At 40.9% G+C, this 22,098-nt stretch overlaps 1 protein-coding gene and 1 pseudogene across 1 annotated transcript in view; both read left to right on the forward strand.

Annotated features, from left to right (window-relative positions):
• The window catches only part of NKAIN2 (sodium/potassium transporting ATPase interacting 2), a 431,619-nt gene extending 427,169 nt beyond the window's left edge, over nt 1-4,450 (forward strand). Inside the window, exon 5 of the mRNA XM_008691247.2 lies at nt 1,943-4,450. Within this exon, the coding sequence (XP_008689469.2) occupies nt 1,943-1,952 (10 nt within the window). The 3' untranslated portion in view covers nt 1,953-4,450. The remainder of the gene's footprint in view (nt 1-1,942) is intronic.
• A 5,199-nt stretch (nt 4,451-9,649) lies between these two features.
• Nucleotides 9,650-21,642, forward strand: LOC121102212 (annotated as a pseudogene).
• The last annotated feature ends 456 nt before the right edge of the window (nt 21,643-22,098 follow it).

A 22,098-nucleotide genomic window follows, 5' to 3' on the forward strand; every position in this document is an offset into this window, starting at 1 on the left:
TCCACCCAAGTAACATGTAACAATGTTTGCACTTAAGAGTAGACCAGAACATCGACAAAACTTGCAATTGCTTGCTTCTGACAATATCACATAACATAGGACTTCATTGTGTTGATCAATATGAATGATCAATAAATGTGATCAAGTTATAATGAATGACATGTAACCACGTATGTAGGATTAGTTAAGATAATAACATGAGAATGCTAATTATACACAATCAAGTATATTGTTTCAAATCCAGCATTTATAATTCTAATGTTGTCTTTAAAGAGGGGACTCTGCAAATTTAACATCCAGCGTTAAATTCCTTGAGGACAAACCTTCCCATGATTTTATTAAATGGAAGAGTTTAAATGCCAAACGAAAAGTAATAAAAATGTTGTTTTCTTCCTTACTGCCTGGGAATGGTAAAGGTGTGTAAGAAGTTTTGAGTCTCACTGCTCATGAAATAAGTTAAATGTTTAACGAAATTCATATTTAGAAAGTTAGAAACACTTGTATGTAACAAATCGCTAGTCAAAATACAATCCTGTCCCTTCTACAAACCAGCCTGTCTGGGACTTCAGAGACTACAACACTAAGACTCTAGTTTACAGATGAGGAAACTGGACGAAGAGGAAGGAAAACAAAGGTCACACAACTGGTTAGTCATACAGCTGCCAATTATCGGCCAGTTCTCCTGACCCCTTAGTTCAGTGTTCGTTCCAAATTCTTGAACAGACCTGCGAGTTTGCTCTGGCATTCACTGTGTTTCCTGATTGTCCCTTTATTCATTTGTACGTCTCCATGCTAACTTAGCCGCCATACTTCCAAACAGGCCTGCCTCCCTCCCCTTCTCTGCGCGCCCTTTACCCCTTCTGATCTTACACTATGCTGTGAGGAACGAAGGGCGTGTTCAAGGGGGTGGCCCTCAAAACCACGCATTTGAGAGCCATTGCCGCTTCAAACCCTGTGAAAAACCAAAAGCGACTCACGGGCAGACCTTGTCCCCTGCTGCGAGGCAGGGACCCAAACATCTCCTATGTCTTTGTCCTTCGGGGTGTAGCTTTTCCTGTCACCCTGCCATAAATAAGTCTCCTAAAGTAAGAGTAATTTAACATCATGGGCCAGTTCAAGCACTTTAACGATATTATACAGCAACTGGAAATAAACGCTGTTCCTTATAAAGAAAGCAAATACTTAAAAGTAACGTGCACTTTTAGCTGTGAGGCTCCCATATACCCAGTCTGTGGCTGACAGCTTTGAAAACACTGCCCTGACTGACTTCCATTCGCAGCCGTGTTTCAGCGCCTACCGCCACTGAATAGACAGTCCTCTCTTGTTCAGTTAAGTTAGGCGAATGCTCCTGGCCTGTAGTTCTTCAGATTATCTATCACCCATCCTAAAAGAAAAGATTTTCATTAATTTATTCCTTAGGGGTTGGCAAACCTCCTTGAAACAAATAATAGCTATAAAGTTGTTGCCCAAAAACATTCCCATGTCCACAGGTTAATTGTTTAACCAAGTAGGTGCTTCGACTACCACTGACCTATGTGCCATAGCGTGTCAAGCTCTGTCTGGGCTCCCTGCAGTATAAACCGTGAGATATCCCATGTTATCTTATTAGTAACATCTGAAAACATTGCATTCTTTTTGGCAGCCTAATTGTACAGCAATATATATGCATTTCATTTGCCCCCAGAAATGGACTTTAAATGATCATAAGTGGCCTCTTTATCCAGGAGGTTACAGACAAAAAAGGAAAGGAAAGGAAAGTTGTCTCTTTTAAAACAAAATTTGGGCTTGGACTTTTTTTTTTTTTTTTTTTTTTTTTTTTTTGCTTGCTCTTGTGCTTGGAAAGGTGAGAAAAGGTGCTAAGCTCTCCCCCTGGATTAAAAACATCTTTTCTCTCTCTCTCTCTCTCTCTCTCTCTCTCTCTCTCTTTCGTTCTCTTTCCCAGGTCGAAATAATACAGATGGCTTCAGGCTGTCAGCTCCTGGACCTTTCAAAGTACTTGTTTCACAGTGGCCTCCTGCATTTTATGAAGAGCAAGAAGCAACTGAGTTTAAATATATATACATATTAACAGAACAAACATAAAGCCTCCACATACACTGGGACACACACACACACACACACACACACACACAGAGGCACATACTAATTCCACTTGGCCTCCTCTTTCTGACCGAAACAAACATGCAGGACACGGCCATCTTGGATTTCCTGAAAGTAGGCTTCTTTCTCCCAGGCCTTTGGAAAGTTCCTAAGGAGACGTGTTGGTGCCCTCTGCTGGCCGTCACTAACTCCTCTGCAGCCCAGCCAGTCGGCCTCTGCGAGCTGCGAAGTCATCCAGGGCGCGTTAGTTTGAGAGCCCTGTCTTCTGCACTCTATACGTCTTGATAGCACCACGGCTATGTAGGCAATGTAATTGCAAAAACAAACAAAACATGCCATGATGACCTTGTAACCGAAGTCCGAAATGGCAGGTTGTTTGACCTAAAGGCGACACCGTACATACTTGCCTTAACCCACCTAAGTTGTGCGCCCGCCCGAGTCTCAGTGCAGACCTCCCCGAGTCACTTCCTTTAGGCTAACACACTGCTATTAATTCCGAATGAGTTCGAGTCCGTGTGTTTCATGTCAAGAAACAAGACTGCATAGCTCAGCACCTCCAGTGTGTCCGTGTACAAAAACTGCCAGCTGTCAGCAAAGTACTTTCCCATTGAACCTCCATGGTGGCCCAAAACAGACAAGTGACAATAACCACAACAACAAGAATCGTCATCTTTATAATTCTGAACTATGATCTTCTGAAGGGGTTGGGTGGGACAAAGTAAAACCTATTAATCTACTAAACTCATTAATCTACTGGAAGCAGAGAGCAGAAATGGCTTAACTCATTTTATTTATCGCACTCTAGGTGCTTTTATAAGTATCGACAAATGTCTTTTACTAACACAGAAACAGCTGTGGATTTCTATCAACAGAGGCCAACTGAATATGTATTAGCTATGTTTACTCTTTTATATCTAATTCCAATCGAAAACCCTACGTAGGTGACCTTTTTTTCCTAACTTCAGCGTACGAGATTATTTTTCGGGTGGGCGGGGGGAGCAATAGTTACCTTGGTGAAATATTTGAGATCTCTTTGTGGTATTTGGGGGATCTGTTGTGTGTTAGAGTGTATTTTAATCCTCCTGTATTATTGTGGCAGAAAAACTGTGCTGTTAACGTAGTTGGCAACAAGATGCCTTTGGAAACTTAATAGTAGGTCAATGTGTTTATGGAATATTCTGAATTCCTAGGAAATTTTGTTCTATATATTCAAGCATTATTTGGTTTTCATTAGTGGAAAACATAATTAGCTCAGGCTTGTCAGGAACTCAGAAGAGTCATGTTTTTTCTTGGATCCACCTGAGACGCTAAAATCAATTTTTTAAAACCAATACATCCTTAAATGCAGTGAAATTGAGACTTGAAAAGTTATAAATTGGCATGGAGCAATGTTTTCTCTTGGTTTCTATGTAGTTTCAGTTATTGGGTTAACCTACTTTGGACCTTAGCCCATCCAGATCCACATAAACCGGTCCCATTACTGTGTTTGCATGGATGTCTGTGAAATACACACATATACATTTAAAAGCGATAAAGGAACAAAGGTGATATTGGAACATAAACTACAAAAAAATAAGTTCCAGCACTTGTGCTTGAATTTTCTCAGTGGCTTGTATATGTTTGTCCATACATACATGTATAAAATCTATAATTGCAAACATGTCAGTGAAACCTCATGGGCTGATTTTATAGTGACATGCATGTTTAATGTATGAGAAAACTATTTATCAATGTATTGTCCTCTGATTCTTAAAATATAAATACTATACATGCCAGAAACTACTCTATTAATGTGACTATTAAAATGAGGTTTCACTGTACATTCATGCTGTGATCAGATTCCACCCTCTAGGAATGTATATGGAGTGAGATTAAAGTGCACGGAGAACAAGCCCTCATATTCCCGCTTTAAGTTACAGCCAAGCTACCACCTAATCACTACTATCATCGCCACCAAATTTTCAAAAACAGTTGTTGACTACTAAAAAGTAATCAGTGGACAGGTCTTTTTTTGGGAGCAGTGAGCACAGTAGTGTGATTATATCTGGAAAAACATCTAAGTTGTACAGCTGAATCCTCCTCAAAATCCGGTGAAGAATGCTATTTTTCTAGGCTGAGCTTTTGTTATAAACCTAATATTCAGAAGGCAAGAGTTACAATCCTGATGTGTCTCTTTTTTTTTTGCGTTTGTTAATTCTGAATGTATTTTTAACAGAGTGATTTTTTTGACTTACTAGTGTAATTTGCATTTTAAAAATAAATGGAAAAACAATTAAGTTTCTGAGCCATCCCTGAAAGCCCCTGCTCCTTCTCACAGTGTATTTGATTATGACATTGACAAGGAACCCTATTAAATTTACATGAAGCCAACGCTGCTGTTCTGTGCTATGCAGGGATGGATGTGTCAGCAGTAAAAAGAAATTGCCAGGTCATGGCACCGTTTTAGCTCAGTCATAGGTAGTGCATACTTTCATTATCCCCTAACACTAAGGGTTCTTTTATGAGACTGCCTGGTATAGACTTGCTGTCGTTTAGAGAACTTTTTTTTTTCCCCCTTTCTACCTGGAATTTAGAGTTAGCATCAGGCTAAGAGCTGACAGAGGTGTTAGGGCACTATATTAAAAACCTTTGCTTAACATAGGTAGGGTTTTTCATTTTTTTAAAGGCCAAATTCTTTAAAATAAAATAATTTTAAATACTCATGTATTCATTATTCCTTTGATGACATAGTCTTTGAGAACACTCTCAGTGGAGCATATTGGGGTGGGCTGGGTAAGTAGAGAAGATTAACCCCTGGCATTTGTGGTTGCACAACCATAATTTCACAGTATAGATGAAAGGGGTAGAAGGTAGGGGGCTTAGACGGCTCCAGGCTTGGGCCGTCTCAGGCTTGAGCTGCTGTTGGGGTTCCTCTCACTGCACTCAGACGCACAGCAGCCCCACCCCACCCCCAAGCTAAAATGCAGAAATTGATTGAAAACAAAAAAGGCTTTGAGGCAGCATTCCAAGAAGCTGAAGATCAACTTGTAGTATTCGACTTCTTGGCCACATGGGGAGTCTTGTGAATGATCAAGCCTGTTTTTACTTTTGTTCCCTATGCTGGTATGGTTCATTGTGGATGACTGTCAGGATGTTGCTTCAGTGTGAGGTCAAAGGCACACAATATCTCCTTTGCATAAAAAAGACAAAAGTTAATAAAGCAGCTCTATACAGGCACCCTAAAGAAAAGATTCTGGCCTCTGGAGTTCTCAAAAAGGGTGTGCATTTGGTAAATAATAAATGTTATTTGTTGATGGTACCAAGATCTTCATTTGGTAACTGTTAAAATCATAATCTCTAATACAGTGAAGGAAACAGCCAACATTCCATTGTACTATAAGGAGTGGACCATAAATTCAGAAATCCAAACTCATTTTAAGTAGGTCATGTTGCGGCGCAAACTTTTTGGAGATCCAAGCACACTTATTACAGAGACAATAAATTAAGGCCCACAGAGGTAAGTAATCACTCAAGTTTACCATTTATCCCGAAAATGCAAATAACTCACCATTCCACACCAAATTCTGGTATGTGTACTCTGGTCAGAATAGAATAAACAAAATCCCAGACAATGGGATTCGTCAACTGACGCTGGACTGCTAAGTCAGAATGAGCCCTGATAAGAAAGACCCAAAATAGTATAAAATCATGAAACGTGTCTGCATTATTGTGTATTAGGTTCCATATAGTCTCAGTGTGAAATATGTTTAAATGTGTTTTATTATCTTCCAATTCTTTTAAAAACCAATAACTTGTACCCATATGTAAACATAGTCAACCAATTGTGTTTATTTTCGGGGTTAGAAGTTTTTCTGTTATTTCTTTTTTCTTTTAAGATTTTATTTATTCATTTGACAGAGAGAAAGAGAGCACAAGCAGGGGGAGCAGCAGAGCGAGAGGGAGAAGCAGCCTCCCTGCTGAGCTGGGAGCCCTATGCGGACTTGATCCCAGGACCCTGGGATCATGACCTGAGCCCAAGGCAGATGTTTAACTGACTGAGCCACCCAGGCACCCCCTATTATCTTTTATAATACATTCATGAGTAGTTAATATAAGAGAGATTTAAATTACTTAAACCATTCCATTAAGAAAATACTTACTGTGATTGTCAAGATAATCTTCCTTCAGACACTTTATCTGTCTTTGGTAAAATTTCAGCACTAAACACTGTACTCAGAAAGCTTTGATACTGAGATCCTGTAAAAATGAAGCCCCAGTTATCTTCATCACATGTGAATCTTTGCTTAGGATCCATAGTCAATCCTCTTTTCATTTTATTACATCTTCCCTCCACCCACTCCCAAGACAGGAAAGAACAAAATCTGTGATTGATATATTATGTCCAATTTAAAACATGCTAGTATCTTGAAACAATCACTTTTGATAACTCTAAGAGCAAAATCTCTAAGACATTTATGTACTCTGTGCCTTTTAATTCAACAAAACTTGAACTAGATAATGCATTCAAGGGTCTCATTTGCCACGGAAATCTTCACAGGTATCATGAGTTATGCCTGCCGGTGACAACAGAGAAAATGAAGGGGAGTTTCTCTGAAAAAGGGATAAAGGCACCTCTTTTTATATTGCTTAGAATTGTAACGAAGGTTATTTTTAAAAATCCTCAAACAGAAGCAAATGAGCCTAAAATTTTAATAGGTATTCAAAGTTGATTTCTATAAGATAAACCCAGAGAGGAAAAATCCTTTTATAAGCCACGTGTTGATGCTCTGACAGAGTCCAAACCTTTATTAAAATTAAGGTAAGCCTTCTCTATAGTGAGAGCACAGAATTGTGGCACCTTAATAATAAAACAGTTATATTTTTTTAACCTCTCATTCTACCCTCATATGAATTTTAGCTGTAACAGCAATGGAATAAAACAACTCCCCAAAAAAGATGGCAAATTGATGCTGTCACCCCGAGGATGATGGATTGATTCAATTAATCAGTAAGTCTTTTCTAAGAGTCCTTCAGGGGGTTATTTACCAGAGGCATACCCTGTTTATTCCCCTCCCGTGTGCCTGTCATTTTTCTTCATTATTCTTCTAGTTTTACTCATTATATCCTTTGGGGATATGTTGATCTCCACGTGCAGAGAGGTTTTGCACACTGCTGTCTAGACATAAATCTTCCCAGCCTCAAACTAGAGGCCACCAGAACACCTGAGCCTCTTGTCATTGTTGTCTCAGGCTGACCAAGACCCTCAGGATGCAGTCAAGCAAATGGACACAGAGTTACAAATGGTAAGTCACTGGGAGCCTATTAAATGGAATGAAGACTATGAAAACTCCTCCACTGGCAAATCTGTAACAACTCTGTGTTGCAGATACCCATGGAACTAGTCTTCCCATCTGCAAAAGCAGATAGAGCAGGGCCGGATGGTTGAGAGGCTGGGGCCCAGGCTAATAATTCATAGAAAAATAAACTGTTTTCGGTGTCTGTTTTGTTTTGAGTGCTGAAAGCCAAATATTCTTAGACATGAAACAGTTCCATTTCTAATGAGCCAGATGTCTGTCTAAATCTTGCTATCCGGGGTGGCTACACAGTTTGTGAGACCCAATGAAAAAGGAAAATATAAGGCCCTTGCTCAAAAAGTAGGAAAAAAGTGCTACTAAATGTATTAAAATGGGGACACCTGGGTGGCTCAGTCAGTTAAGCATCTGTCTTTGGCTCCGGTCTCAATCTCAGGTTCCTGGGGGTCTCAATCTCAGGTTCCTGGGATCGAGTCCCTTGTTGGGCTCCCTGCTCAGTGGGGAATCTGCTTCTCCCATTCCCTCTGCCCCTCCCCACCACTTGTGCTCTCTCTCTCTCTCTCTCAAATAAATAAATAAAATCTTAAAAAAAAAAATAAAGGTAAGAAAATAAGGGTACTAAAATATAACAGTTTTTCCTTGGGGCCCCTGGGTGGCTCAGTTAAGACTGACTCTTTTTTTTTTTTCCTTTCTAAGATTTTATTTATTTATTTGAGACAGTGAGAGAGAGAGAGAGAGCGCGCACAAGGGGTGGGGAGGGGCAGAGGGAGAGGGAGAAGCGGACTCCTGGCTGAGCAAGGAGCCTACCTGGGGCTTGGTCCCAGGACCCCGAGATCATGACTTGAGCCAAAGGCAGACACTTAACTGACTGAGCCACCCAGGGGCCCCAAGCATCCGACTCTTGATCTCAGCATAGGTCTTGATCTCAGGGTTGTGAGTTCAAGCCCCCAAAACAAAGATTTTCTTTCTTTCTTTCTTTCTTTCTTTCTTTCTTTCTTTCTTTCTTTCTTTCTTCTTTCTTTCTTTCTTTCTTTCCCTTCCTTCCTTCCTTCCTTCCTTTTCAAGATTTTATTTTTTTAAGTCATCTCTACACAGAGTGCAGGGCTCAAACTCATAACCCCAAGACCAAGTGTCACGTGCTCCACTGACTAAGCCATCCAGGCACACCAAAAATTTTTCCTGTAAAAGTATTCTATTACTTATAAAATATATTAAGGTAAATAGTAACACATAAATAACAATATAAAATATAAATAATAAAAAATATTTTGGTGTCATCATTTTAAATAACACAATGAACATACTTTATTAATGGTACATCTTGGATCATAAAATGTTTGACCCACCTTTCTACAATTTAATATTAAGTCATAAAAATGTATAATTTCAACCAGTTAATTTTCAGTCAATATAAATGAATGTGATGTCAGTCTTAGCAAACTCATCACAACTTTTGATAATTTTTATAAAATTATAATTTTTTATAATTTTTAATCTTGAGAAGAATCTTCCTGCTGCTTCCACTGGTACTAGAACAGTGAAGAATATTTTATAAACAGTGATGGCATTGAGATAAATTTCTGATCGATTACTTTTAAATATAAATTTTAATCATTTGAGTTAATGGTTCACAGAACAATTTTTCTAAAAAGATTTAACTTCATAAAAATCACTTTCAGGGGCGCCTGGGTGGCGCAGTCCTTAAGCGTCTGCCTTCGGCTCAGGGCGTGATCGCAGCGTTACGGGATGGAGCCCCACATCAGGCTCCTCCGCTATGAGCCTGCTTCTTCCTCTCCCACTCCCCCTGCTTGTGTTCCCTCTCTCGCTGGCTGTCTCTGTCGAATAAATAAATAAAATCTTAAAAAAAAAATCACTTTCATGTAAGTCTGAGTGTAATTTTAAAGAAAAAAATATACAGTAGTCTCTTAGTGTTTCCTCTGACATTTCTTGTTACTTGTTCAAAAAGCTGAAAATGGCTTCATGGTCTCCGTGTACTTGAAAACACCCACTTAAATACTCTATTGCTATATATTCAATTACAAGAAAAATAATTTTAAAATTGCCTTTCTCGTTAGTAATTTGTTCGTCTGAAGTATCGTGTGAAAATAGAGTTATTTTCTGTCTACTACTAATGCTACAATCTTTTACTTCTTATGGGTAAGCCTGTGGATTTGTTTTACAATATTGCAGCAGTTCTCAAAACCAGAGCCTCCAAGCTCTTTGAATAATTCTAATACCTCCCGGATATGCGTTACTAAATGTCGATGTGTACACTTTCATCTCGCGATAACTTACTGACGGCGCTTGCTGCCCGAGCTGCGTCGCTGCCCCAGCTGAGCCGCGGTGAACGTGTAAGCTCAAGCGGCGGGGGCAAGCGCTTTTGCGGAATTAAGAGGGAAGCTGGCCTCCCCCAGTTCCGAGGGCCGCCAAGGGCCCCCGCTGTCCCCCAGGGGTAGAGTTGCCGCTCGTGCGGCTGTTGCTGCCACTGTCACCACTGCCAGACTGGTCAGGGTCACTCCCCAGCCCAGCGGCTCTCTCCCCTGCCCTGAGGCTGGCCAGGCCAACTGCTGTGCTCTCTCTGCCCTGTGCCCAGGGGCCCTGAGCCAGTGCCCTCCGGGACTGCTGCCAGATCACAAACAGTCATGCAAGCTGTCACCCCAGGGTATCTTGTCTGCTCACCGCATGCTCAAGATATATATATATATATTAAGAATTTCACGGAGAGGAGAATAGGACATTAAGCCAAGCAGCAGACACCTCTGAGCGTGGGGACCATGTGCGGTGGGACGTGTCACATGCCCCCCCCCCAATCCCTAACGCTAGGTAACCCTGCTCGCTACAGAAGCCAAGGGTAAAAAATTCTACATCTACCCCCACTTCAAACTTACCCCCATTTTGTTACTGGAATAAATGTAACTAGGATATTTCATTTATTATTAAAAATAGACCTGGGATGTTTTTACTAAGACTGAAAGGATGACTGTGTTTCCAAAAAAAGAACAAAACACAAAAAAGGATAGATTGGATATCACGTACATCAAGGCTGGTGAGTATTTTCACATTTTCCAATGAATTGGAGCAAACATCTAGTTATATGCATAATTAGTCAGGTTTTTATTACATTTCTATTAAAGGAATAGTTTTATTGTGATAATTGAAATCCATTATGGTGTTTGGGCACTAACATTTCATGGCTATAATTCATTCTGGTTCTGTAAGTTTAAGAATAAATCTCAAGAATAACAAAGGTTTCTAAATCCTTCCCACTAAAATTCAGAAATAAGAACTGGTGAGGTGAGTGATAGTATGTATCTAATACACATAAGATAAGACGGATATATTGTTGAAATGCGTTTAGAAACTGAAAATAGGGGCGCCTGGGTGGCTCAGTCAGTTAAACATCTTCGGTTTCAGTTCAGGTCATGATCTCATGGGTTCTGAGAGGGAACCCAGAACCCTGCCTCGGGGTCCTTGCTCAGTGGGGAGTCTCCTTGGGATTCTCTCCCTCTGCCCCCCATTCACTCTAGCATGTGTGTGTGAGCTCTCTCTCTAAAGTAAAGAAATCTTAAAAAAAAAGAAAAGAAAAAGAAAAAGAAACTGAAATATACCTAATTATAATGCATTGTGAATCAAGACACCATGTGCCAAAAGAATAAATTGAAATAACTATATTTTAAGTAATTGAGAGATTTTTTCCTTCATATTTCTCTATGTGGGCGTATACTGGAAGCACTGCAGTAGCAAAGTCCCCTCCCTTACTCCTTTTTCTATTTTTCAACATTCTGCAGTAAAAGATGATATTAAAGCTCTAAGCCCCACACAGCCCTCCACATGGTCATAGCATCTAAGCGACAGATCCATATCCCAAACACAAACCGCGAGCAGAGCCTACAGTTCTAACCTCCACTAAACAAAATCTCCAGAGAGCAGGACGCAGATGTGAGGAGCTATGTTTCCCTTTGATATCAAATGAAGATCTGTCTCTGATTGTATCATTCTTACCATTCATTCACAGACTATGTAGTTCTGCCCTTACTCGGACATCCTTCTTCTTTCCACCCACCGCACCTCCCCAAACACTTTACACTGAGACGTGCAATGAGATTTCTGAACAGTGAAGGCTCTTAGGCAGAGGGTGGGCTTCAGGGGAAAACGCTGGAACTATCCCTCCCTCAGGGACACCATGGTTTACAGGTCATCCACTTAAACCCTCATGACCATAGGCCTCCTCTCACCAACAGTCTTTCCCTGTCTGTACAGAGAGAAATAAAAGCACAGTAAATCTTGGTAAACATGGTCAACTCCGAAGGAAAACAAGACACTTGTAATATATTGTGTTTATAAATTCCCTTCTCCGTAAGTCCCACTTTGGTCGTGCTTGACATTTAAAATTGAAACTCACAGAGAAGTGCTGAGCTAGAGTGAAAAGGGATATGGATGCGCAGTAAACCAGGGCTTGTTAAGTATTTGCTGCCAGTGTCATTCATTCTTACAGACAGAATATAATATCACTACAAAAAGTCACATCTTCCTAAAGGACTATTTATATTTAGAGGCTAAACAAAAACGGAAGCAAGTCCCTACAGTTTTCCACCAGTCATGGCAAGCATAATGGTATTCCCTCATCCCTAGTCTCCTCAAATGTCTAAGGGAAATTTCTCCTTCTTAAATAGTGTACTTTTGCAACTAAAGGCCAGGTATGTGAACAAAAAGAAAAAATGTATTTCCAAAAAAAAAAAAAAAAAACTTACCTACTGATTCATCTTTTCTTATATTTTGTCCATAAAAGTCAACAGCATTTTATATGTATTATTGATTGTTAGTGGGCGGTCACAAATTCTCTTCAGTCTTGCTCTGGTTGACAATTTCTATTTGTATTAAAGGAGAAGGAAACACATACAATTGATATGACCCTCAAATTTTAGTTCTAGATATAAATCACCGTACTAGTTTCCTGTTGCTGTGGTAGCAAGTTACCACAACTTGGTAATTTAAAACAACACAAACTTATTAAGATATTAAGATACACTTCCAGAGATCAGAAGTCCTAAATCAGTTTCACTGGGCAAAATCAAGGTGTCAGCAAGATTTTGTTCCTCCCAGAGGCTCAAGAGAAGAATCCATTTCTTTCCCTTTTCCGAATTCAAAAAGCTGCTGGATAGAGTCCCTTTTGTCCATATTCAAAATCAGAAGCACAGCATCTTCGCTCCCCATGACCTCTGATTTCATCATCACATCTCTCTGACACTGACCCACTGCCTCCCTCTTATAAGGACCCTTTTGATTATAGTGAATAATCCAGGATAATCTTCCCATCTCAAAATTCTTACATCTGTAAAAGGACTACAAAAGTCCCTTCATTGCATGAGGTAACATCCATAAATTTCAGGGATTAAGGCAGGGACATCTTTGGAGAGCCATTATTACATCTACCGTAACCACCTATGTCTCTACCTAGGTACCACCCACACACCCTGATGGAAGACATTCTTGCTGAGAATCAGCATTTCTAATTGCTGATCTAGAATATATAGGGTATTAAAAATCTTTAAAGAATTCACAGAACTACGTAAAGAAGCGGAGATCCTCTGCTTTCTGGCAATAAGAGTTAGAATCCCGGAATTGTAAGATGAGACAGAAGATGAACCAGTCAGTTCCTTCTGCAACGCAGGAGACCGTTGCATTTTAGACTGGCGACGCCAAAATGGACAACTTTCAAAGACTTTCAGTGAGACCTTCAAAGCACATGAGACTGCTATTCCTACTACATCATGTTGTTGCTAATAATCTGTACAATTCAACTCACTTTTAATAAATCACTTCTAAACACTAAGTGTGACTGAAAGAAAAAGAAAAGTCTCTAGAATGGATTAGCCGCTATCTAGCTTCTTATGAAATTTTTACGCGAGTTTTCTATACTATTATATAACTCATTCATTTGGGTTCACATCAACTTAAGAAAATATGCCTAACGACACTGAACTTTTTTCACAGAAGCATAATATAAACTGACTTTCAAGTACTCATTAAATAAAAATAATATTTTAAATGAGCATATTAAAAATATAAATACTACAGAAATTTATAAAATGACTAATAAAAGTCATCCTCCCCAAACATTCATCCCATCTCTACTCTGTAAACGTAATTAATCCTTATTCATCTTTTCATGTGTGTCCTTCCAGAAAAGACACCGGTTTATAGAATGGCATATGTGCATAATGTTCTGAGTGGGCTCTTTAAAAATGGACAGATGTGAAACTTTGCACATACTGCACTTTACTTTTGTTCGCTTGAGAATTTATCTATGCCAAACTACCTCACGGTTTTTAACAGGTACAGAGTATATTCTAGTATATGGAGCATCGTAATTTATCTAACTACTCCTTTAACAATTCACAGAAGAAGGATTCAAAGGTTCTGTTTTGTTTCAGTAACAAAGGGCTTTTGAAAATGTATTATTTTTATTTATTTCAGGAAAGGAAATATATGCCCTTTGTTTGAAATTAAAAAGGTCTAGCAGAGGTGTGAACTCCTCTTCTTTAAACCCAATTGCTCTTTCTGAAGGCAGCCATAGGTAGACATTTTGTGCAGATACCTTGCTGTTTCTTCACTCAAAAAAAGTGAAAGCATACCTTGTTTCATTGCACTTCCTTTATTGCAATTTGCAGATGTTGTATTTTTAACAGATTGAAGGTTTGTGACAACCCTGCATTGAGCCAGTCTATCGGCACCATTTTCCCAACAGCATTTGCTCACTTCATGTCTCTGTCACATTTTGGTGATTCTCACAATGTTTCCAACTTTTTCAACATTATTATACTTGCTATGGTCACCGTGATCTTCAGCATTACTATTGTAATTGTTTTGGGGTGTCACGAGCTGCGCCCATATAAGATGGCGAACTTAATAAATGTCGTGTGTGTTATGACCGCTCCACCAACCAGCTGTTCCCTGTCTCTCTCACCTGCTCCTCAGGTCTTCCTGTCCCCTGAGACACAACAATATTAAAGTTAGGCCAATTAATAACCCTGCAACAGCCTCGAAGTGTTCAAGTGAAAGGAAGCGTCGCTAGCCTCTCAGTTGAAATCAGAAGCTAGAAATGGTGAAGCTTAGTGAGGAAGCTCTATGGAAAGACGAGACAGGCTGCAAACTAGGCCTCTTGCATGGAACAGTGAGCTGAGTTGAGAGCACAAAGGGAAAGATATTGAAGGAAATTACAAGTGCTCCTCCAATGACGACACGAACGATAAGAAACTAAAACAGCCTTATTGCTGAGATGGAGTAAGGTTGAGTAGTCTGGATAGAGTAAATGAGCCACAACATTCCCTTAGCCAAAGCCTAATCTAGAACTAGGATCTAACTTTATTCAATTTTATGAAGGCTGAGAGAGGTGGGGAAGCTCCAAAGGAAAGTTTGAAGGTAGCAGAGGTTGGTACCTGAGATATAAGGAACGAAGTCATCTCCGTAACATAAAAGTGCAAAGTGAAGCAGCAAATGCTGATATAGAAGCGGCAGCAAGTTTCCAGAAGATCTAGTGGAAATAATTAATGAAGGTGCCTACACTGAACAACAGATTTCCAATGTGGATGAAACAGCCTTATATTGGAAGAAAATGCCATTTAAGACGTCCATAGCTAGAGAGGAGAAGTCAGTGCCTGGCTTCAAAGCTTCCAAAGACAGGCTGATTCTCTTATTAGGGGCTCCTCCAGCTGATGACTCTTAAGTTGAAGCCAATGCTCATTTACTATCCTGAAATTCTTAGGCCTTTAAGAGTAAATCTACTTTGCCTATGCTTTATAAATGGAACAATAAAGCCTGGATGATAGCACACCTGTTTACCACATGGTTTACTGAATATTTTGAGCCTTCTGCTGGGAGCTATTGCTCGGGGGGGGGAAAAATCCCTTTCAAAATATTACTGTTCTCAGTGCACTTGCTCACGCAAGAACTCTGATGGAGATGTAAAACAAAATTCATAACATTTTCATGACTGTTAACACAACATCCATTCCACAGCCCACAGATCAAGGAGCAGGTTAAGTTTTCAAGCCTTATTAATTTAAGAAGTAAATTTCATAAGTGTCTAGTTTCAATAGATAGTGATTCTTCTGATGAATCTGGGCAAGGTACATTGAAAACCTTCTGGAAAGACTTCACCATTCTAGAAAATATTCACCATGCCATTAAGAACATTTGTAATTCATGGCAAGAGGTCACAGATTAACATTAACAGGAGTTTGGAGGAAGTTGAATCCCACCCTCATGGATGACTGTGAGGGGTTCAGCACTTCAGTGGTGGAAGAAACCACAGATGTGGTGGGATTAGCAGGAGAGCTAGAATTAGAAGTGGAGCCTGATGAGGTGACTGACTTGCCAAATCACATGAGAAAACGTGAACAGATGAGGAGCTGCTTCTTATGGAGGAACAAAGAAAGTGGCTTCTTGAGATGGAATCTACTGCTGGTGAAGATGCTAAGAAGATTGTTGACATGACAACAAAGGATTTAGAATACTACGTCAACTCTGTTGATAAAGCAGCAGCAGGGTTTGGGAGGATCGGCTCCAACTTTGAAAGAGGCTCTACCATGGGCGCAATGCTAATGAACTGCATTGCATGCTACGGAGATATCATTTGTGAGAGGAAGAATGCAGCAAAAGTCATTGTTTTATTTTAAGAAATTTCCACAGCAATCCCAAGCTTCAGCAACCACCACCCTGATCAGTCAGCAGCCATCAAGGCAAGACCTTCCACCAGCAAAAAGATTATGACTCACTGAACTCTCAGATGATGATTACATTTTTAGCAATATTTTTAATTTAGATATATATGTTGTTTTTTAAACATACTGCTAGTGCATACTTAATATACTACAGTACAGTTTAAACATAACTTTTTTTTTAAGTAGGCTCCACACTGGGTGTGGAGCCCAACGTGGGCCTGAATTCACAACCCCGAGATCAAGACCTGAGCTGAGATCAAAAGTCAGATGCCCAACCAACTGAGCTATCCAAGCACCCCTAAATATAACTTTCATATGAACTGGGAAACTAAGAAATTCATTTGATTCTCTTTATTGCAGTGTCAGCTTTATTGCTGTGGTGTGGAACTGAACAGGCAATATCTTCAAGGTTTCCCTGTACCTTGAAGATCTTTCCATAGTTACACAGACTTCAGTGAAATCTATTCCATGTCCATTGATTGTCATCAGCTCTGGGAAGAACTGAGGCCTTTAAAGGGACTTCATGGTGAGAAAATTGTATTTCCAAAATATAGGAATTGTACATTTGTTTATGATAATTTAGATCTTATTATGTAGGAAACCAAGACTCACTAATCAAAATTTATTCTGAGACCATAAAGAACTCACACAACAAAACACCAAAAAAAACCCACAAAACAACCAAATAATATAATGAAAAATAGGCAGAAGGCATGAACAGATATTTCTCTGAAGAAGACAAACAGATGGCCAATAGACACATGAGAAGATACCCAAAATCACCCATCGTCAGGGAAATGCAAATCAAAACCACAATGACATGTCACCTCGCAACTGTCAGAATGGCTAAAATCAAAAATTCAAGAAACAAGTGTTTGCAAGGATGTGGAGAAAATGGAATCCTCATGCATTGTTGGAGGGAATGCAAACTGGTACAGCCACTGTGGAAGACAGTTTGGAGATTCCTCAAAAAGTTAAACATAGAACTACCCTACAATAGTAGTAATAATAATCACACTACTGGGCATTTATCCAAAGAATACAAAAACACTAACTCGAAGGGATATATACACCCCTATGTTTATCGCAACATAGCCAAACTATAGAAGCAGTCCAAGTGTCCGTAGACAGATGAATGCACAAAGAAAAGGTGGTATATATATACGATGGAATATTATTTGAACATAAAAAGAATGAAATCTTGCCATTTGCAACAACGTGGATGGATCTAGAGAGTATAATGCTAGGCAAAATAAGGCAGTTAGAGAAAGACAAATTCCATATGATTTCACTCATGTGTAGAATTTAAGAAACAAAACAGCGAACAAAAGGAAAAAGAAAGAGAGACCAACCAAAAAAACAGATCCTTAACTATAGAGAACAAACAGATGGAGAGTGGGCAGGGGGATGAGTGAAACAGGTGAAGGGGATTAAGGGCACACTTACCAAGATGAGCACTGAGTAATGTATGGAACTGTTGCCTCACTCTATTGTATACCTGGGACTAATACAGTGTTAACTGTATGTTAGCTCTAATGGAATTAAAATTAAAAAAAACTTTTTCTGAGGCCAACCTATCACCCATGTCGCTAGTTAAGGGCCCAACAACACTCTCTGCAGAGACACTCTCCTTGTGTCTATTCCAAGTGCGCTCTCCAGCAATTTCAGCATTTTGACAATTGCTTTGTCCTCAATGAAGACAGAATAGCTGCTTATCACTCAAAAAATGGTGACAAATATTTCTTTAAAATAACCTCTGCCATATGGTTTTCACTTGTTTCTTAATATTTCTTTTAAAAAAAGATTTTATTTATTTATTTATTTATTTATTTATTTATTTATTTATTTGACAGAGAGTACAAGCAGGTGGAGCAGCAGACAGAGTGAGAGGGAGAAGCAGACTCCCTGCTGAGCTGGGAGCCGGATGTGGGGCTCCATCCCAGGACCCTGGGACCATGACCTGAGTGGAAGGCAGATGCTTAACCAGCTGAGCCAACCGAGAACACTGTTTCTTAATATTTCAAGATAACCAATCTTTGCTATAACAGACCAGAAAGAGAAATATTGGCACCCAGAAACAAAGCAAAGAAAACCATGAGTACTTTCTAGGATGAGGTACACAGAAGATGAATCCAGTGTTACTGACAGATGCATTATATGTATAAACTGTGGTCAACAAGGAAGGCAACAACTGCTTATCTTCATCAATAAGAGGAAATTGACACCCAAAGTTCTCTGGAGAGTATATATGTATGCAAATTACAATAAAGATTGTAGCTAAACACTATGTTTGGTTCCAAAAAAAATTATTTCTAACATTTATTTATTTTCTCTAACTTTGGAAAAATGTTTACCAGTGCAGATCTTACGAAGATAAGCTTTGAAATACATCACTATTCTTTTATAAATTTCTCATTGTACAAATAACTGCCCACTTTTCAGAAATAACTTTTTTTTTGCTAGAATATTCTCACATTAGCCACCAGATATGTCATTTATAAAATATTCATGAACCCATCCATGAGCAGTGAACAGATTTCAAATTTTCCAACCAGGATTATCAATGAACTTGAACCTTCCTGATCTTTCATTGCTGTATAAATCAACTCATTATATATTGAGGATCTACTAGGCACTATAGGCTCTGATGAAATACAAAGGAGTTTTAAGACAGGTATCTGCCTCAGTGAACATAAAGAATTAATAATGCATGGTTAAATATGCAGCGAGTGCTGTAGATAAGAGTGCTGATGGGAACCACTTACGGCTAAAAACAAATAGTCGAAATTTCAATGATTTCTGTCTTATGCATGTTTTTGAGATTTCACTAAACAAATGGGAGTGAATGGTCTTAGTGAGGAAAAACAGAATACCTCTGATGATAAGTACTTATATTATGAAAAAACTTACAAATTGTTGATAGTCTGGTATTGTCAAGTAGTAGAAAAACAAAGCAGTCAACTACAGAAAATGTAAAACTCATTTTGCTTTCATTGTTTTCTTCTGTCCCATCTTGTCTCTCTCCTCTAAGCCAACCCCAAAGCGAGAGAGGCACAGACCAAAATAACGTGCAATTATGCAAAGATTTTCTACCTTTTTGTATTGCATGGTCTCACTTTCAAAATAATCGAAGAATGAGAAACCCCTGTCCTGCTTCTAGTTGTATCCTGCCCGAACGCTTTGACCCAAACATGTGTTAACTAACTAGTCCTAAAGGATTTAGACCAAGGTGGCTCAAAATTAAAAATGAAAAAAAAATTCCCTATTTCAAGTATTAAAAAAAAAATACTTACTTTTTACGTTAGACACACCTGAAAAATAAAACCCCAGGAAGCTAAATTGCATGTTTTCCTTCAGGTAGTAAAAGCAGTGACTTCAGTTTGGTGCAACTGCAGTTAGAACCGAGGGGAAGTGAGTAGATCTCCGATTATCACTGGATCTTGGATGAAGTGTGTTTTTCACAGGTGAGTGCCATTTTCTTGTCCTTTGAATTATTTCAGACACGTCGCCTCTAATAGTTGTAACTAAGATTCTCCCCATTCACCTCAGGCCCAAGTCCCCTCCCAGAGCCACCTGCGAGCAGATGCTGCCCACCTGCTGTCCTGCCCATCACTCAGTCCTGTCTCCAGTCCCGTCGCCCCATCCGCCCTCCTAAGTGAGTGCACTTTGCGCATCAGAGTCGGCAGGTCTATCACAGGCAAACTCTCCCACATCCTTACACGTCTCTCAACGCGCTCCTCACCCTCTTTCTCGACTCAGGGATTTCAAATGGTGTCATCCACATCACGTGGGGTGCCGGAGAAACCGCAATAGCCACTTTTCCTGCCATCCCTTTGCCTGTGGACTTCTCAAGGGCCAGCGGCCGCCCCCGCGAGGTCCTGCGACCGCCGGCTCAGCCACCTACCATGGGCTCTGTCCAGCCCGCAGCGTGCAGGTGGCCCGTGCCGAGGCGCCGGGGAAAGCGCTGGGGGACCGGGACCTGGAGCCGAGGAACGGCCGCTGCAGACACTGCCTGCACCTGCAAGTGGTCCCCGTGGGCATGGGGTTCGGCTTCCTGGCCGTGACCGCCAGCTCGGGGTTTGCACAAGGCCCTCAAATGGATATCTTGATGCCCCGGAGTCAACTGCTCCTGAAGGGCTTTCAGAGCCTGAAGGAGGGTGTGGCAGTGGAGTTGACCTTTAAGAAGTCCCCGCCGGCCTGGAATCTCTTTGTGTCCCAGCCCTGGTGGGGTATGCTGTACTGGGAGTGAGAGAGCGCCAAAAGGAGGAGCATGCAGAAGGATTATCAAAGGAAATCGGTGCTGCAACTATGGAGGTCTAGACTATCAGGCCAAGGAAAGCAAGCTGCCATCCCACCCAGAAGTACCCTTTCTGCCAGAGCTTCCCAGCCCTGTGATGGCCTGGTGTCCACTGAAGGGCCCATTGAACCCTACTCACAGGCAAAGCCAGCCTACTTTCAGGAGGAAAAAGAGATCCACAGCTGGGCCCTGCTCCCAGAAGGCCAGAACTGAACCACAGTGGGTGGGGACTGTCCTTTTGCCATCAGGAAATTTCTAGAAGCAGGCCTCAGTCAGCAGACTGGAGCAGGTGGGGATAGGGTGGATAGTGGCACTGCCCAGCTTTTCAGGCCAAGTCCACATCAATCACCTCTGCTTGCTTTTTGGGGGCAGGAGGGTGAGGCAAAGGAAACACCAGTCGCGCTCTGTCCAGATGCACGGGAGGCTTTGGGGGAAATTCCTCTAGAGCCTGCGTGCTTTAACGGAGTCAACACCCCCAGAATCTCCAGCTTTTTGCAAGTGGACTGGATAATGAAGTTGCTTTCCTTCTAAAGAAAAATATGTCATAATATTTCTCATGCCAGAATGAAAAGATTAAGCATGAGACCAGATTGATGGGTCCACCCACAAGCCACTACATTCTGTTGGAAGGAAACTCTCAGGTACAAAGCAGGGTTTTTCCATGTCTCTCTCCTCATAACCCACTCCTGGGAAAGGGTGCCAGGAACTGTCCCAAGACATAGGTTGTGATGATAGGCGAAAGGAGCAGTGGAGGGACCAGCTGCAGACCTGCCCCCCCTGCTGCCTCTTACGCATATTGTCCATTCTGGGCCAGCATGATTTTACTCATTTCCTCCCTTGGATAACGGTACCTTGGGTGCCCCTTTCTCAGGACGCCAACTACACCAGCCGTGTACAAATGGCATATCTTGAGCATTATAACTTTTTTTTCTGAATATAAATATTCGGGGTTTGTATCTTTGTGCATTTTAATTGAAGGCGCTCGCTCCCACGCTGCGTTCCCAGGTACGTGAGCAAGCCCAGAGGTGAGTGGGCATCGTCTCTGCGTCTGCGCAGCAGGGATACTTTCTGTTGTGTTATCACCACGGAGAAGAACGATGCGGAGCGCGAAGCCTATCGAGCTGTCTCACTTTGCCAGTTAGAGCTGGCTTTCCTGCCACAGCGGCCTCTTGAACCCCCTCCACCTAAAATGTTTCGTGCGAGCCTAGGTCTTAACTGGTTTGTCCTGTGACTTGATTTCCTTCTACTGCAAGGTTGGAAATTGGTCTGAACAGGAAAAGGTGGTACAAAGAGGTTAGGAGAGGCTGGGCCGGCTGAAAGTCACCTGGAGGAAGCCAAGATGAAGTGAGGGTCACGTCATCTGTGATACAGGTTTCCTGTCCCGGACCTCTCACCTCAGGGCGCGGCCCCGACATCACATACCAGATGCACCCTCCGCTGGAGTGGGCCGGGCCTACCTCGTACCACAGAGTGTGGGTGTCTGTTATCGTATAAAATGTGAGTCGGCAAAGATAGGCTTTAGGGACGATACCTCTGCACCTATCTCGTGCTGCCCAGGGATGTCTGTATGAAGGAAGGACTAAAATCCGTAACCTTCAAACTTCTGGGCTCTTCTTCCATGGCTTCCAGAGAAACCATAAGCAATGTCTTCTTTCGGTGCCCAGAGCCAGTGTCCTGCCCGCAGCAG

Source organism: Ursus maritimus, unplaced genomic scaffold (assembly GCF_017311325.1).
Source record: "Ursus maritimus isolate PB19 unplaced genomic scaffold, ASM1731132v1 scaffold_13, whole genome shotgun sequence".
Lineage (NCBI taxonomy): Eukaryota > Metazoa > Chordata > Mammalia > Carnivora > Ursidae > Ursus > Ursus maritimus.